This window comes from Cottoperca gobio, chromosome 5, assembly GCF_900634415.1.
Source record: "Cottoperca gobio chromosome 5, fCotGob3.1, whole genome shotgun sequence".
Taxonomy (NCBI): domain Eukaryota; kingdom Metazoa; phylum Chordata; class Actinopteri; order Perciformes; family Bovichtidae; genus Cottoperca; species Cottoperca gobio.
This window is the reverse complement of record NC_041359.1, coordinates 13,961,858-13,980,775: the sequence shown is the minus strand read 5'-3', so window position 1 is coordinate 13,980,775 and position 18,918 is coordinate 13,961,858. Positions and strand designations below refer to the sequence as shown.

General features: G+C 40.5%; 2 protein-coding genes across 4 annotated transcripts; one reads left to right on the top strand and one right to left on the bottom strand.

Annotated features, from left to right (window-relative positions):
• Positions 1-16: 16 nt before the first annotated feature.
• On the bottom strand, positions 17-6,509 carry prxl2b (peroxiredoxin like 2B). The gene is made up of 7 exons (XM_029432052.1): positions 6,315-6,509; positions 4,941-5,145; positions 4,204-4,255; positions 3,754-3,817; positions 3,592-3,667; positions 1,731-1,849; positions 17-339 (listed from the first exon to the last, which is right to left on the bottom strand). Exons 1-7 carry the CDS (start codon positions 6,375-6,377, stop codon positions 313-315), a joined length of 606 nt encoding a protein of 201 aa, XP_029287912.1. The 5' UTR covers positions 6,378-6,509; the 3' UTR covers positions 17-312.
• Positions 6,510-11,258: 4,749 nt separating this feature from the next.
• On the top strand, positions 11,259-18,851 carry slc45a1 (solute carrier family 45 member 1). Of its 3 annotated transcripts, none has more exons than XM_029432083.1 (10): positions 11,259-11,420; positions 12,043-12,483; positions 12,616-12,708; positions 13,727-13,951; positions 14,086-14,957; positions 15,056-15,209; positions 15,343-15,519; positions 15,661-15,866; positions 16,903-17,025; positions 18,099-18,851. In XM_029432083.1, exons 2-10 carry the CDS (start codon positions 12,063-12,065, stop codon positions 18,192-18,194), a joined length of 2,367 nt encoding a protein of 788 aa, XP_029287943.1. In that variant the 5' UTR covers positions 11,259-11,420; positions 12,043-12,062; the 3' UTR covers positions 18,195-18,851. The 3 variants fall into 3 exon arrangements, with proteins under 3 accessions (XP_029287943.1, XP_029287942.1, XP_029287940.1); XM_029432082.1 differs by having other exon boundaries at positions 16,903-17,128; XM_029432080.1 differs by having other exon boundaries at positions 16,903-18,851.
• Positions 18,852-18,918: the final 67 nt, after the last annotated feature.

Genomic DNA, 18,918 nt, shown 5'->3' with positions numbered 1-18,918 from the left:
ACAAACACGTTTGTCATTTTAATTTGAAACTTTTTATTATAATTAGATACATATAAATGATTTATTTATTTTATAAAGTGAGTGTAATACATTCAAATTCATAAATACCTTCAGAATTTAAACAATTACAATTAAAATGTAATAATTATAAAAAGAAAAGTCACTGTTACTGTAGATAATACAATCATATATTTTGTAACTGTGACAAAGGAATTTCAAGCAATTAGGAATATTGGGAGCATTTTGATGACTTCAAAAATCTCCATTGTGGCTTCCTGATGTCCTCATCGGGTACGATGGGCAGCTCCGTCATCATAGTGTACAAACATCATCATTGCACTGCAAGAGAAGAGAAGTAATGTCCAATTTATTTATACAGCCCAATATCATATTTGCCTTTGGTTTTTACAATCTGTACATTTTTATATCCCTGGACAAACAGACGTGCAATAGATGCTGCGTGTACAGAATAACCAACATAAGAACATTAATTATGAGCTACATGAAGAAAACAGAGCTGGGAGGATGTCAAGCAAAGTAGGTCAGGTTTCACAGCTTACCGCATATTCTATAATATATTCACACAAAGCAACTGTTTTTACTATAAAATGCAAGAATATGGATTGTATATGATCACAGAGAATAACTTATTAATGTGCCTGCTTCACTCAATCAACGCCGTTTTTTTTCTATTGACCACAAGTCTGAACTAGAGTGAAATAAATGATGTACTGGAAATGTATTTGTATTCAATATCTTTTGACAGGGACCAATGCTCATTGATCAAATTAAAAATTAGAATAAAAGGCTAATTTCCTTTTGTCCCTGGTTACATTTTTATTCCTAAAATGCTCATGTAAAATCTATTTTAAAATAAATAGTTTTAGCCATTTTGCATCCACACAATAAAAAGGCAGCCGGGAAACGTGAGATACAGGAGGATGGTATGAGGTCATACTGAGGATGTTGAGGTTATTATGTGTCGATTACTAGGCCACCATGAAGCTCAATGTTGCTGACTTTCACTAGCTTACTTATCTGTGCGTTGCTTTAGCATGAGGCGATCCACTTCAATTTCAAGGATAAAGGGAAAAAATCCTACTGTGCACATTAAGTGCAGCGTAGCTACTCCCAAAATGTTAAAAACATGGTAAAGGCACAAAGCTAATGCTTACGTCTGTGAGAAGCGTCTTCTATAGTATCGTCTAATAGTAATCAGTAACACATAACCATTTCTCTATGATGAAGACGGTCTTGTGGAGAGAAATAAGAATATGTATTTCATAAACCTTATAAAAGGCTGCCAATACTGGCTTTAGTTAGACTACTTGGTGGTGTTTGTATACAACCTCCCGGTTGTGTTTGTAGAGCCTTTTTTAAGTACGACACGGACTGAGCTCAACACTCAAGTTTAAAAGCTTTTTCGAGGGTGTTTGACACAGACAGACCATGAAGATGAAGTAATAAGTGTGAAATTGTCTTTGAACAGGCTACTCTGATGTGTTGCTACTAGTGTCCTGGGAAAAGGACTGACTATCTGGCATCAGTCCAGTGTGGTTTAGTAAAATCAGTAATACAATGTTATACAACCCTTCACTATGAAGCTTAAAGCAATAAAAAAAAGATTAAGAGTGAGACTAAAGAAAATAAAGGAACAAAATAAAAATGGAAATAGTATGCATCTCAAGAGTTTTGTGCATCTTTCCTCATATGGTTATAGGATTTCTTACCACTGGCCTCTGTCCTGCTTTTGCATTGGCTGAGATCTCCAAAGCCTTGACAATATCCTCCAGAGGAAGGTGGGCTCCTGGTGAATCCTGGATAAAGTGCACTAGAACCTTTTCTCCACCTTTAAGAGAAGAGCGAAATCGATTTAGGAGGAATCCTCAAATGAGCAGCTTGTCAAAAGATTTGTGAACTCATGACCGACACATAAAAGCAATAATAAAACACAGCACAGACTTTAATTCAATATTTAATACATATTTAATATCCATGCGTCACTGGTGATAAAAAAAAAGAGATACATTTTATTTTTATGACATTTTTTATTCAAAAGTTTCTATTTAATAACTTTGAGTAGTAAACAACTAAATTGCCTCTTAAAACATTCACATGTATGACTAAATAAACCTCCTTTAAACTGTTAGGTGCTTAAAGAGAGAACTGTCTCCAAAAAAAGGCTTTTGGTGGAGCCAAGATTTTTAAAATGAGGAGTCAGACAGGACAGAATGATCTACTTCCTCCAGCGTATTCCTTTCCATAAGAGCAAGCTGCCCATACCACATCATAAAAGAGAGTATCAGCACACACAGAGAGTTAGTCTGATCTGGAACATTTACAAACAAAATGCATTGAGCTGCCACAAAAAAACCGTCTCTCCTGTACTCAGATTTATTGATGAGAATTATTAACCAAACGTGGAAACAAGGAAAAAAGTGAGGAGAGTCAGCAGCCCTGGAAAGCACTGACGTTCGGGGAGCTCACTATGAACTTCCACCTACAATGGTGTGATGCAGCATTGTCCTCTAGTGGAGAGTCTGCAAAAATGCAGTTCTTTGACCTTTAGTTACAAGCATACCTGTCAACATTAGACTTTCAAAATAAGGGACATTTTCTGGCGGACTCCGCCCATACCTTAACGGCTCTCGGCCACCCAGCCCCCATACAATGTAAATGTAAACACGTAAAGGACGGGTATATACATTCAGGAAATACATGTTTATCTAAAGTATGTATTACTTGTACAGACATGTTTATAAGATTTATGTATTTTAATTGCATATATACATTTTATTCAGTGTGGGAGTCCCTAGCATCTGCAAGGGACTTGTTGTAAACATAGGTTGCAGACTTTGCCTGCCTCAAGGCTAGCTGAAGGCTACATTACATCTACATCTACATTGACATCTTTCCCTCAGCTTTGGTCACTTGGTCTGCATCTGAAACAGTTCTTGTCACACATGAAGTCATTGACAGTGGATGTGTGTGTGCCTCCTGGGAGTGCTTGTGCTCGGACGATTTTTCATGCTGCCGTGTGCGATGCTAAAATCTGAATGGCACACTTTACAAAAAGCACGAGTTTGCCCGACTCTGCTTTCTATTAAATAAGTGAAGGTCTCCTCCCATTTGTCTAGTTACTTACATAAAGTTTTAACTTGTTTGGCAGGTACAACTGCGTCTCCATCTATCTCCCGTTCACTGTGACTCTCATCATATGTTTTCGTCTTCTTCTGTGTTATTGTTCCTGTTTTCTTCTTCTGTGTGTTTACTGGCGGATAACGTTTTTCAGCTAAAGCTAAATATAATACTTCCACCTGCTCTACCGGAGGCCACTTTACCACTGTACACTTTTTTAAATTAGGCCTATTTTTATTTTTTTGAAGGGTTAAAATACAGGATAATCCCAGGAAAAACGGGAGGGTTGACAGGTATGGTTACAAGACAGGACAAACGTCACCACAATGCTATAAGGTCATTTATATGTTGACATTCCCCAGTTCACTGGGTGTTTTCGTATTTTCCATTCGCTCACACACCTTCACAACACAGACCCTTACGAATACTCCCTCTGGTGTAAATGCATTGTACCTTTGGCCACAATGAGCATGCCTCCACTCTGGAGCAGATCTCCTGAGAAGTTTCCCTGGATGCCTTCAGAGTTGGCCTGAAAACAGCAGAGAAAACCAGCAGTCAGAGGTCAGTGTGTCAATCTGCATGAACTCATCATCTAACCATGAAGCTATATTATACCTTTGAGGCTGCATCTCGCACTTTCTTCCCTAAAGCAGCAGGTACCACACTTAGGGCAGTGTATCTGAGTGTGAGGAGACACAATTCTTCAATTAAAGATCATCACAAGGCTGCTAATCTTTTGCAAAGGAGAGAGGATTAGCATGAGCGGTGAGATAAACTATAAATGATCATTTCCCACATCCCAATAAGACGTTTTCTATTTCTTCTTCTATTACTTCATTTATTTGAACAACAGTCCAACACCCAAAGATATTCAGTTTGCTATCATACAAGACAAGAAAAAGATTGACTTAAATAATTAATTATCAAAATAGTCACAGATCTTTTAAAGTATATAATTAAAGTGAAAATCATCTTTGACAAATGAAAGCGTTCACATCAGGGTCAAAGCAAACCATCGGTCATATAAAACAAACTGCTTCTATATTACCTTTTTTTTGTACTCACCTTTTGAAGCCCAAATCCTTGTAGCTTTTCTTTTGTACATCAACATAAATTGCTAAAAGAAGAGGATGATATATTTACAATCCTGCAAAAGTGCTGGCAGTTGAAAGTGATGGGCTGAATAAGCATGTCTGAATCCTTGGGACACACCCAAAGCTTTATGTGACATACGTTTGAAATACATGTAAGAGCATGTTAATGTTGTAGCTCGTCAATGTGGAGCCAATTCTAGATACTTTTTCATACTACGAGGTTGAATAGCAGTATAGCACTGTGTTATATCATATAACTAGTTAATGTAAATGTAGTGGAGTAAAAAGTACAATATTTACTTCTGAAATGTAGTGAAGAAGAAGTATGAAGTAGCATGAAACACAAATACTAAAAAGGTAAAGTATCACGATGTCACAACTGTTCTTTAGTGCAGTTCTTGAGTAAATGTACTTATTCCACCACTTTTCCAATACAGGAAATTAAGTATTGGTCCAAAACAGCAGTTTCATAAAATGTAATTTGGTCTTTTGTTGTTTATTCATGCAGTTGGATAATTTTACTTCATAAAATCTTTGGTCACATTACAAAATGTAGTAGACAGACAGAAAACTGACCGATTAGGGCTGTAGTGTAAAAATAAACCTTGTGTTATCCATAACAGTTAAAGCGTCCCATATTTTTCATTTTAGAGTGTACTGTTGTGTCAGTGTATCCTTGTTTGTATTATATGAGTAAATATTGCTTACATCCTTTGAAAAACCCTCCTTCCTTGAACTCCTTCAGCCCAAACTCCTCTGGTCCGACCCCAACCAGCGCTACACCGCTGGCTCTCAGGTCCGGCTCCAGTTTACTGATCTCTGTTGCCATCCACCGACACACCTGACAGCCAAACCTGCGCAGGAAGAACAAGACCACCGGCTGGTCCTTCCACAGAGACTGGAGCTCTACATTCTGACCACACACAGAGAGGGAACAACTCACTGTGAAACCACAGAACAGGTGGCACACATTACATTACATTACATTACATTATTACAGTTAATTTAGCTGACGCTTTTGTCCAAAGCGACGTACAAAAAGTGCAAACAATCATGGAGATACAACTCCGAACAGCAAGAATCTTGTAAGTACAATAGCTTCAAATAGGTACAATCATATAAGTGAACACTGTCTTCAAATAAGCCAGTTTGAAGTGCAACATAAGTGCAACATACAGAAACAGTATAATACAAATTCAACTATTAGCTATAAATAAGCCAAATAAGTGCAACATACAAAGTACAGTTATTTAGTTTTCTTCATTCGCCGAGGAGCAGTCAAAACAGGGGAGTTTTCAGTCTGCGACAGAAGGTGTGAACACATATGGTATATGGAAAATGGGTTTGGTAACTTCTGCTAATTTTATCGGTTTTCTTTGGAAATTATATAATACAATATTGTGATTCTATGGAAGCACATTTCTGCCATTAAAATAAAAAAAAGAGGAAAACAGCCTTGAGATGAAAAATAATCGATTCTAAGGAATCGGTTCAAATAAAGTGGATCTGGGGAATTAAGTAACGACTTGCTGGGAATGAATAACGTTAACGTTAGTTGATTCAGGAACTGAATGAAAAGTAATTGATTTGAGGAAATAAATCTTTGGGCTTGGTGGAAGGTATCAAGCTTTTCAAGTCAAAAGGTGCAAGTCATTGCTGTTAAAGTCTATTTTTGATCAAATGTGTGACTCTAGTCCTCACCTCTGATAGTAACTCATTATTTTGACAAATTTTCTCATCAAAAATGACTTCCAGGATTTGTTGTTCATCACATTAGTGGAAAGGGGTTTCTATAATGATTCATATTCACATGTGTTTCCTTCAGATCATCATTAGCCAATGTCACTAGAGGCTTAATTTGACGCCAATTGTACCATCAATGCTGTGAGGTAATGGCAGGTCTCAGCAGGGGGGAAACACAGGTCTCTACGGGGAACAAGTCAACCTAACAACACGGCTGTATGTTAAAAGAGACCACCTTTAAACACAAACCAATTCACCGAATGTACAAGTAATAAGAGGAAAGCTCAAAAGTGGACATTTAGTTTTCTAACTAAACAGTCGTCTAGCTTTATTGCTTACCTCTCCAGTTTCACCGCTCTTCAACAAGTTCTTTCCAACTTGAACAAGGTCGACGTTTGCCATTTTCTACGATGTATGTACACAGACTGCACCGGCTGAACGAATGTTAAAGAAATGTTGCACAGTGTATAATCTTATAGTACCGATGTTGCAAAACATCTGCTTCCTGATACGCCCACTGAGCACTGACGTCCAATCAGATTCGGTTGGTGCCGAACAGTCAGCCAATTACAGCGCGAGGTGTGTGAATGGCTTCGTATGGACATTTTGCTTTTAAAATTAACCCAAACTGGATTTATTTTAAATAACCTACAGCAGTTATTTGTTTACTGGGTCCTTACACCTTGCACTACATGAGAAACCAGTTTTAATATTGACTCTAAGTGGTGACTGAAGATTTGAATATTATTGTAATGCACGTTTCTCAAGGTGTGGTGCAGGAGAGATCATAGGTATGGATATTTATTGCAGGGCCTTTTTTTTCTCTTTATAGCTGTTAGTTTGGCCCCGTCTGTAGGTTTTCTATTAACCCCTGAGACAACCACAGCCATTTTGTTTTGCTTTAAGATTGCAACAGTGGTGGAAAGTGTAGTCAACCACTGCATAATAATGAAGTAAACGTCAGTTATTTTCATCTTCTGCCACTTTATGCAAGTTCTAGCCTACTCCATTTCAGATAGAATTATTGTAGGCTACTTTTACTTGTACTACATTTATCTAACATCTATTGTTAGTTACTTTGAAGATCAACATCATTACCTAGTCTACATAGAAACAAACCATGTTTCAAAATCTGTCCATTTCCCAAAACATAATAATTATAATAATAATAATAATATTCCCTAAAAATGTGATGACAAAAATATTATATCTGTGGTTCAGTCACAATTCAATTTCATCAGTACATTACATTTTGGATAACATTAACCAGGATACAGAACGCAGAACATTTAGAATGTACACATACCCGCCCAAATGAAAAAGAAATAGTAAATAATAAAGTAAATAACTAAAATGAAATAAAAATAAAAATAATTTTGGATTGGATTAATTGTAAAGTAAGCTTGTCGCTTTAGTCCGATTCCTTCACAATGTCTGATAAATAGAATCAGATTTAGTGTAGACTTTATCCAGAAAGACAATGAAGGGAGACCTCGGATCTCCAGCATCTCTCCGCTATAAATCTCACATCAGTCAATGAATCTGTGGACTTTTACAACAAATCTCTGAGCAGTGTCCTGGATCTCCACGCCCCTGTCAAAACCAGAACAGTCACATTCTCACGCTCAGTCCCCTGGTACACCTGCGAGCTGTGGAAGATGAACACAGCGGGGCGTGTCCTTGAGCGGCGCCTCAAGGCTTCAGGACTCACTGTTCACAGACAGGCATACTGAGACCACCAAAAGGCCTATGCAAAGTCCCTCAGAGACACACGGTCACTTTTTTACTCCAACATCATCAACAATAGCCCTGGCAACTCCAAGCAACTTTTTTCCACAGTAAATCATCTCCTCAAACCTCAAACTCCCTTACACCAAGACACCACAGAGGAGCAGTATGACAATTTCATCGCATTTTTCAGAAAAAAAGTAGATACCATCCGCTCTCTCCTCTCCAACTCCGCTGCTCTGCCAGTCCCGACTGTCAACCGCTGCCACCTCACTGACATCTCGCAGCAAGAGGTTGAGGCCATCATCAAAAAGATGAAACCCTCCACCTGTGCCCTGGACCCCTTTCCCACAGCCCTGGTCAAATCTAACATTTGTGCCATAAGTCCCCTCATCACTACAGTGATAAACCACTCCCTCCAGTCTGGTCATTATCCATCCCCTTTAAAAACTTCTGTCATCAAACCACTCCTCAAAAAACCCACCTTAGACCCAGATATCCTTGCCAACTACAGACCCATCTCCAACCTGCCATTTATATCCAAGGTGCTGGAAAAAGTAGTTGCTTCTCAGATTCAGGACCATCTCAACTTCAATAACCTCTTTGAAAAATTCCAGTCTGGTTTTTCACCCTGGCCACAGTACAGAAACTGCCCTGGTTAGGGTCACCAACGATCTGCTGATGACAGCTGACGCCAGATCTCCATCTCTCCTCATCCTCCTTGATCTAACTGCAGCGTTTGATACCGTTGATCATGACATCCTCCTCAACCGTCTTCACTCCACAATCGGACTCTCTCACTCGGCCCTAAACTGGTTCACCTCATATCTCACTGGGAGGACTGAGCATGTCACCTTGGGAGTGTCAAAATCACAAACACACTCTGTCACCTGTGGTGTCCCTCAAGGATTTGTCCTGGGCCCCACCCTTTTCACCATCTACATGTCCCCCCTTGATCGTGTCATCAACCGGCATGGAATATCGTTCCATTGCTATGCTGATGACACACAACTCTACATCAGAACTAACCCAACCCCCTCTGCACCTCTGCCATCATCCACATTAACCACCTGCCTGGAGGAGATAGAGGCATGGATGAAGCACAATTTCCTCCAATTAAACAGCTCTAAAACCGAAGCCCTTCTACTTGGCACCCCATATCAGGTCCAGTCCTCCTCCATAACCTGCATCACCTTCTCCCGTCAGAACATTCCACTCTCATCAACAATCACCAATCTGGGTGTGAAAATGGATCCTCATCTGACCTTTGAGGCCCACTTCAGACAAACATGCAAGAACTCCTTCTACCACCTCAAACATATTGCCAAACTCCGCCCCACACTCTCTCTGTCAGATGCTGAAAAGCTTGTCCATGCCTTTGTCTCCTCTAGGCTTGACTACTGCAACGCACTTCTCAAAGGGATTCCTAGCAAAAACTTCCACAAGCTGCAATACATCCAGAACAGCGCTGCTAGGATCCTGATGAGAGTGTGAAAGTACGAACACATCACACCCATCCTCAAATCACTGGCTCCCGGTCTCACTCAGGATTGATTATAAAATCTCCCTTTACACCCATCAGTGTATTCACGGAAATGCTCCATCCTACCTCAGAGAACTGCTCACGCCACAAACCTCCACAAGAAACCTCCGTTCTGTAAAGGCTAACCTCCTCCGTCCCCCCAGGACCCAGCTCAAAACCATGGGAGATGCTCTCCCTGAGCGTCTGAGGACGCCACAGACTGTGGATGCTTTTAAAACAGGCCTAAAAACGCATCGTTTTAACAGAGCATTTTGCTAGAATTTAACCATTTTAAAGTGTTGTCTTGTCTATCAAATGTTTTTATTTTATTTTTTTCAATGTATATTTTGCTCATCGTTTTTACTCTGTAGCACTTTGAGTTTTGTTTACGCAAATGAAAAGTGCGCCTATAAATACAATTTATTATTATTATTATTATTATTATTATTATTATTATTATTATTATTATTATTATTATTATTATTATTATTATTATTATTATTATTACCAGATCTTTTTCAAAGTCAGCTTGTAGCAAACCTGTGGAGAGTAGCATACATGTCTTTAAGCCTGTGCCAGAGGGGGTTTCTGGAGTTTTCAATGCCGGAGGAGAACTTTCTTATCGCTTAAGTATTTATATAGGAACACAAGTGCATGCTGTCTTAGTTTATAAAAATTAAATGGTATGATGGATGATGGGTGATATTAGGCTATTTTTAATGGGATAGAAAACTACTGTCAACTTCTGTGAATTATTATATATATCTGTCTATGTAGCATGTACTGCATGTCACAGCAGGACAAGCACAGGTGTAATTGATAACATTAAAAAACCAACTACACTCTCTATTTAGGTGAGCTGTAGTTTCAGGGTCCTCGCTCACTGTCAGGGTTTACTGGGACACAGCTTGTTAGTGAAATTTGTTTCACCTGTGCTTTTCCTAACAAGTCAAAATGTCTAACTCTCCTTTCTACACAGTCTGTCCATCATTGCTAATCTAACCTAAACATGCTCAGCTGGTTTTACTATCACTGAGCAAAAGATGCACACAAACTTTTGTATAACCTCACCGATAAATGAACAGATTCACCAAAACACTACACTGAAAATAATGAGACTAGAAGTTAAATATCTATTATCTTAAGCGGAATTATAATGATCATTTCCTCTTATTTTACACTTCAAATTAGGATTTATTGGTCTTGCATGACTTGCACTTTTTGTGACGTTATACATTTTATTCATGTAATTAAGACTTTATTTATATATATTTTTAAATGATCACAGATTGAACATATAGGAATTATTAATCAATTATTTGGCAAGGCATGCTGGCACTTTGTAGCCTACAGGCGTGAATAATTGAATTGCTGACCAATGACATGAATATAAGTGAGAAATGTTTGCATGGTTTGCATAATTATACACAGAGAAAGCAATTTCAAATCATTTTATCCAGTTTTTCCTCCTTAAGTAACTTGTCTTATTTTACGCTATTTTACGCTATTTGACATCATTGTATTCATGTTTAAAGCTCAATGATGTTTATACAGTGAAATATGAAAACTAAGACACCGTTTTGATGATTATCATAGATGTATTTGTCCCTCACATTATACACATTTCCCCATATGCCTTGCATATTTGGTATCTTTGGACATTTAAGCATTACAATTTTAAAACAAATGTGTGATGTTTAAGGGGTTAAACAACTGAGGACCCCCTAATATTACATATTATCTGTTCCACCAATAACTGTAAAGCATGTGTTTTAGTTTTATGAACCAAATATCTAACAAATAGATAGCAACAAAGTGCTTGTGTACATTTACACAAAAGTAAAATACAATAAATTGACAAGTCATGGACTATTGTCATCTAAATTCAGTTTTGAAGTGCACTGTATGGGTCGAGGTGGTGGACAGATGTGTTTTTTGTGACTGTCTGCGGTGCTGATGTTGTAGGGAGGGGCCTGACGTCACGGCAGAGACCGGGAGGAGGAGGCGAAGGTGGAGAGGAGAAGAGGGGGAAGGAGAAGGGACGGAGGAGAGAGCGGGGGGATGACTACACGAAAAGGAAAAAAAACAAAAAAAACAACAATCATGACTCCTGTAATTCATCCTACGTTTTTGTTTTATAAATCATAATGCTTTGTCTACTACACAGTATGCCGCAATAGAGCCAACCCGATAAGGTAATTATCATCTTTCACGTTTCAATCTTGCACGCCTGCTTCATCTTCTAACACATTCAAGTCGACTGTGTGATCTTCACATTAAGAACAAATGCCAAGTCGAGGATAATATCGAGGATCATTAGAAAAAAAGACCAACCAAAAGCAAAAAGCAATCGATGGGCTACGTAGCTACATAAAGGATTGATCAAATGTTTCGTTTAAATTCAAGCGATAACGACACGTTATCCTTTTAACTGTCTTGTAAGACATCATTATAACCCCACCGGCTTCATTGTGTCCTGTTTGAGATTCCTCCATGAAATATTAAAATGGAAACAGGCTTCATGAGAGCAGTGCCGCATGCTTCACTGCTGTAGTCAGCCACGCCGAGCACATGGGCTTTGCGCACAACACTAACATGCGCATTGGTTGCAGTGCGTCGTGCCCATCATTGCTGTGCCATCGCAGCTGTCTGCCGATGACTGCAGTGTCCTCTTGGGAGCACTTCATAACCATTAGCTGCACTAAGTTACTCACATGCTGCTACATTGTGATGATCTTGAATGACCTCTAATATGAAAACTCAACCCCAAAACAAGTTGTAACCTGGCAATGTGTATCACCCTTCTGTATTCTGCAGTGTAAGCTGGCTTGAGAGAAATGTCTTCTCCGGGCATGGGCACCCCCAGTGACCCCCTTCTGGCCAGTCCAGGAGGGAGGTTGTCCGCAGCTCAGGAAGGTCTCTGGAGGAGCTCACTCCCCAAAACGGCCAGCTTCCCAACGTCCACAACTCGGCACCTCAGTCACCGGGCCAACAACTTCCAAAGACAGCCAAAACGTCGGAAGCTGATAAGACCTTCACCGCCTCCTCCGCCCAACACACCCTGTCCCCTGGACCAGCTGGACCTCAGTGAGCTTCCCCCAAGACGTACCTTCCAAGAGCTGCTCTTTAACGGCTGCATCCTGTTTGGTATCGAATTTAGTTATGCCATGGAAACGGCTTATGTGACTCCCGTGCTACTACAGATGGGCTTGCCTGATCAATTCTACAGTTTGGTGTGGTTTATTAGCCCCATACTGGGTAAGTGAACAGCACGTGGAGAGGAACACCTGGTCGGCAAAGATATGTGAAGCATCATTGTGTGATTTTGAGTAGCATTAATTGTGTGCAATACTTAAGACTCTAACTCACTCCTCTGTTTTTGGCTTGAAGGATTCCTTGTTCAGCCTTTCCTTGGAGCATGGAGTGATCGTTGTACATCCCGGTTTGGACGAAGGAGACCCTTTATATTTGCCTTGGCTATTGGTAAGAAATTTAATATTGTGCTTAGTAAGTACAATACTAAATGTAAGTATGTATATTAGTGTACTTATGTAAAGTTGGGAGACTTATGAGAAAAACTGAAGCAACAGAGGCTAAGACTTTTTCTCCATAATATGAAGCAAAAACAGTAGTTTCTACACTTCCCATAATGCAACTCCATACAAATCTTTTGTTACACATTTCCCACCTAGTAAATGCGGATATCTCCCAAACGCCACAGCCCTGTTGTAAATAATTACTGTTAAAAATGCGTAGTCTCCAAGTCCATGCTGAGATAGTAGGGATCAAAAAGCTTGCCGCCGAATCATTCCTATACAAATGTTGTTTAAATCATTTGTTTAAAGTTATCAAGTAGTCCACTTACAGTGTTCATTTGGGCTCTTATCATACATGACAACATATGGAGAAATCCTACAGTTTATTTTCTGGTCTGTTAAAAAATTAGAAAGGCACTGAAACCACATTAAGCTGTGGCTTCGTAGCCTATAGTCACCACTGATGTTATTGTATTTGCAAAAAGGCACAATGCTGTTTAGACCTGATCAAGCCTAATTCTAGTATTATAATATTATTTTATTTTACAGTACTGTACTGTAAAATAAAAATGTATTTCAACTATACACAGTAGAGTAATTGAATGTGTACAGTAATTTGAAAAGTGTTTGAAAAAGTCAATACAATTCAGTAAATAGCAAAGCTGTTCGTTTCATTACTTTATATTCATGTATAATAAATTATCTGGTTATCTGCATTAGAAATAAAGAAAAATAAAATAAATATGGTTATAATATTCGTCTGTTTATAGTGATCAGATTGACCGGGACAGACGTGATCGAAATAAGAGGTTTCCTCTCTATTTTTCTTTGACTTGACAAAGCTCCTCCACAGCCACAGATGACATTATTCATCTGCTCTGCATTCCTAGTAAATTGACAGTAAAATCAGTCGAGTGACCGTCTAATGATGTATGCATGTTGAACTCTACTTTCCTCCTTCATAGGGGCTCTGTTTGGTCTAACCCTGGTGCTGAACGGGCGGGACATTGGAGGTGTTATAGCGGACACGGCATCGAATCATAAGTGGGGAATAGTCCTCACGGTGTGTGGTGTGGTTCTGATGGACTTCAGTGCTGATTCAGCCGACAACCCGAGCCATGCCTACATGATGGATGTGTGCAGCCCAGAGGACCAGGATCGGGGGCTGAACATCCATGCACTACTGGCAGGTAAGAAAACACTTTTACTTTATCATTATACAGTAGAAGTAATAGCGTATATTTGTTGAAAATAAGTAAGATAAGTAAAGCTTTAAGACATTACCCAAATAATTTTTGTTTTGTTTCTTTATCTTGCTCTGCAGGACTAGGAGGTGGATTTGGCTACATTGTGGGTGGCATCAACTGGGACCAGACACAATTTGGAAGGTCGATGGGAGGTCAACTGCGGGTCATATACATGTTCACGAGTATCACTTTGGTGTTCGCCACAGCCATGACTCTGTTGAGTATCCCCGAACGCCCCCTACCAAAGAAAAAAAACTCCAGCAAAACTCATCTAAAAAGCCCCAGCCTCCCTCTTCCTCCCTCTCCCCCTGTTCCCCCAGGATCAGCTTTAGGACTTTATGAGGAAGACGAAGATGGTCTTTACAGCTACAACTTCTCAAAGTCTCACCCATATAACTCGGACCCCCTTGCCCATTCTTGCAGTGCCAATGCACGCCTCTGTGCTGGCCTCACAAGCCCCATATCGCCCCTGAGCCCCCTCACTCCGAAATATGGCAGCTTTATTAGCAGGGACAGCTCGCTCACTGGCATCAATGACTTTGCCTCTTCATTAGGAACCTCCTATATAGACAGTGTGCTCATAAACTGCTACACAGGTCAGCCGACTCTACAGGCCCTGGCATCCAACTCCAGCACTGCGCCCCTGCCTCCAGGGGACTCCCCTCCTCCTGACCAGTCCACACAGGGGGCAGGGAGCCATCCTGCAGGACAGACCCAGGCTGATGTTGTCTCTCGTCCAGCTGGGGAAGCTCAGGATGCGGAAGCGCCACAGGGGGATGCACAATCTCAGGTCACAGCTGGGGCTCACCCCGGTGCAGGGTCACATCGGCGCTCTTCTGCTGGTATCCTGAAGCGACCCCAGAGTCTTGCACTAATGGAGGAGCCCATGGCTACTCAGATTGTTGGGATGGACAATGGACGCAGGAGAACAGTGACCTTCAGCCAGCAGGTCGGCACATAACATTTAAAAAACAACAAAAGCTGTTTAGTCAGTAGCCACCAAACCTTTTTTTTTTTTAACGCCGTGTCTGTATTTTGTCTCTAAAGGTTGCAAACATTTTGCTGAATGGGGTGCACTATGAGAGTGATCTGAGTGAGAATGTGGACACAGGAGAATCAAAGATGTCAATGAAGCTGCTGTGTATAGCCATCTACAGGATGCCTCCCTCTCTGCGGAGTTTATGCACTAATCATTTCCTGGGTGAGAATCATCACTATTTAAATGTTGTAAAAGCACATAAAGCCCTGCAACAATGTAAAAAACGTCTGATTTGTATTTAATATTTTATGGAGTTGACACTTGGTTCTAATTGATACTAATTGGTTCCCTCTAGGCTGGCTGTCATTTGAAGGCATGCTGCTCTTCTACACTGACTTCATGGGGGAAGTTGTGTTTGAAGGAGACCCCAAGGCACCCCACGACTCTGAGGCTTACAAACGGTACAATGCCGGCGTTAGCATGGGCTGCTGGGGCATGTGCATCTATGCATTCAGTGCTGCTTTCTACTCAGGTAAGCTAAACTCACTATCACATGTCTTGGATGTTATTGCAGCTCTGTGCAGGGAACAGTTATTTTACCAGGAATTAGTTTTTAAATAATTTTCCTTGGCAAGCCTAACATTTGTGCCTTCTGTTTCTCTCTGGGTTTCAGCCATATTGGAGAAACTGGAGGAACGTTTCTCTGTTCGCACTCTATATTTTTTTGCCTACCTGGCGTTTGGTTTGGGCACGGGCCTGGCTACACTGTCCACCAACCTCTATGTGGTACTTTCTCTCTGCGTCACCTATGGGGTGCTCTTCTCTTCTCTATGCACGCTGCCTTACTCTCTGCTGTGTGAATACTACCAGAACCCTCAGGTCAGTATCGAGATATGTCATTTGTGTAACTTGGAGTTGCTTTATAGTATTTTACTGGGATCAACTCAAAGTAATATTTAAAGATTTGAGGAAATTAGCTTATTGGCTGAGAGTCAGATGAGAAGATTTATATCACTCTCATGTTAGTGCAATAAAAATGAAGTCACAGCCAACAGCCAGTTAGCTGGTGCAGTCATTGTTGTTGTTGTTGTTCTTGTTCTTGTTTCGTGTTCTCAGGTCTCTCTTGGGAACATGTTTTAATCTCAATGAGAGTGCATGATTAAATAGATTTTATTTTTTAAAAGAAGAGAAAAAAAAGCAGAGCTTAGCATAAAGACTGGAAACAGGGTAATACAATCCACCTATCAGCACCTCTAAAGCTCACTACTTAGCATGTTCTGTCTTGTTTTTTAGCAAATGTACAACAATGTATGTGTAACAATTACGGGGGGGTTATGTGCCTGACTGTTACTAAAGTTTTATTCCAGTATTAATGTAACTTAGCCAGATGCTGGCTGAAGCGTGATATATAGCGTACAGACAAGTGGTATCAATGGGCCTCATTCACCAATATCTTCCTAAAGGTATTCTTAAATTTGTTCTAAGAAAAGTCTACCTTAGATTCATGGTGTGTTTTTAAATTGCAGAATTGTTTGCACCTGTGTTCTTGAAATGATGAATCCCATTGTCCTTTTTAAATTGAAAGCATGTTCCAGTTGCTAGTTGATCCTAATTACCAGGTAAACGCACTGCCAATCACCATAAAAGGACATGAGACTGCAGGGCTGTGTGCACAAAGAAATTGAAAATAAAAGTTGCGAAAATTGAAAAATGCCCAAATGAAAATCTTAAGAGGGTGGAGCATAGGACATAATTGAAGATCCCAAATACGAAAACCAGAATCTTTGTGAATTATGTGAATGAGGCCCATTCTTCTCATTTAACTCTCAGCAAGTTGCAACTCATCAGTGCTGTAGTGATTTGTGATGCACTTCATAGATTGATCCTCCCTAAACTTTTTGCATGTGTCCTTCAGTTTTGTGGCTCATCAGAGGAAGGGACCAGACGAGGGATGGGGGTGGACATCTCTCTGCTCAGCTGCCAGTATTTCCTGGCTCAGATCCTGGTCTCTGTGGCGATGGGACCTCTGACCTCACTGGTGGGTGGGGCCCAGGGAGTGATGTACTTTGCAAGCCTGATGTCATTCGTGGGCTGCCTTTACTCCTCTCTCTGCATGGTGTACCAGCTGCCCCCCCCTGAGGGTGAGCCCCCCGATAGCGAGACCCAGCCACTACTGGTGCACATTTAGAAAAGCCTCTTGATTTACTTTACCTCAAACACACACACACACACACACACACACACACACACACAACACACACACACACACTTAACAGGCACACGCTCTCACACTGTCGCGTAGTGTCTGAGTGTGTTGACCTTCACAGCACTGATAGGACAAACACACTGCACATCCTGCCGCACACTGTACAGCACAATTCCATATTATCTTTCACACTAATCAGCACTGCTCTTCTCAGAGCTAGACAGACAGACAGACAGACATTGGCCACTGCTCTAATGTGTGTATACATGAATGTGTTCATACAGTGTGTGCCCATGCATCTTTTCCTAACTTTTGCAAACGAATGTGTGACCTTTTTGAATGCAGTGTGTGTGTGTGTGTGTGTGTGTGTGTGTGTGTGTGTGTGTGTGTGTGTGTGTGTGTGTGTGTGAGAGAGAGAGTGATTCTTTACCCTAAACTCTTGCATCATCTTTTCTTGCTTGTTGGTGTTTAGCATAGAAATGTTGATCACTACGTACAGGCTAACCACAGCTTTCCCCCTGTTTTTCTTCCTTTTATCAGTTGCCTAACGTCTGCATGAGCTGCAATGTAGTCTCTCGAAGCCTTGTTATTAGCCTTGCTGTTAATGTTTTGTTTTACGGCCAAGGGAATGTCTACCTGCCTGTTTCTTTGAGTTAGCATATTAGCATCACACCATAGGTACTTAATCGAGTACAATGCTAATTAAGTTCTTAATCAGCATAGAGCCAAGGCTAATAGGATGACACACATACATACGCTCATACACAAACCTTCAAAAAACAGAGAGATGTGTGCTGGTGGAAAACTCTGTCTGGGCCCTCACTAAGCCATGGTACAGCCGTGAGCTGTCACCCTACTCCTGGCCATGCCATTGTAATAATGACAGTGATTCTTGTCATTATCAGGAAGAGGAGAAGTTGAAACTGGGGTGTGAATCAGCATTCAGTCGGAAACCGAACAAAACAGAAGAACAGAAAACAGGGAGAAGACTAAATGGGTAACCCTGAAGGTGGACACCATTGAAAGAAAAGACTGTGGGGGTTCATAGAGCCAGCAGCAAGTGCTTACTGTCATCATTAGGGCGCATGCTTAAGGTAGTAGGCTTCTGCTCCACCGCACTCGGTTCATCAACTCAGTAGTGTTAACCTTACTTTTGTTAGCCAACTTACTCACAGGAAGTCTCAAACTTAATTCCTTTATCCATCCTAAAGAAGCCATTTGCATCAGGATTTTTTTTTTTTTTACATCTGTTGTGCCATGGAAAACAGCAGTATGCTTTGTCTGTTCAGCCTCAACACAGGCATCAAGCCTGACTTCAGGGCTTTAACAAAAGGTTACCTTTACTATATAACCTGTTTAAGCCTACCATAGTGATGGCTTCATTGACTGGCTCAAACACTGAATACACCAACATTATGGTGCCAGTCTTAATTGCTGCCTTAGCAGAATGTCAATTGCCTACAATCGAAGTCTCCTGGACTGACTGGATGCACGTCATACTAATGTTTCTGAGGAAACAGTAACTGTATGATCATGATGTTGCAGCTTGCTTGAGAAAAAAGTTTGTGTTGTATGGTACCACCTATTGCTCAATATTAGCAATGTTACTGTAAAAGCTACTTTTATTCAGGGTTCAGTTAAAACTAAAATGATCATTTTTGCCATTGTGGACTCCTGTGTCAATTATTGTTTTTCACTGATGACCATTGTAGCCCATACTAATTG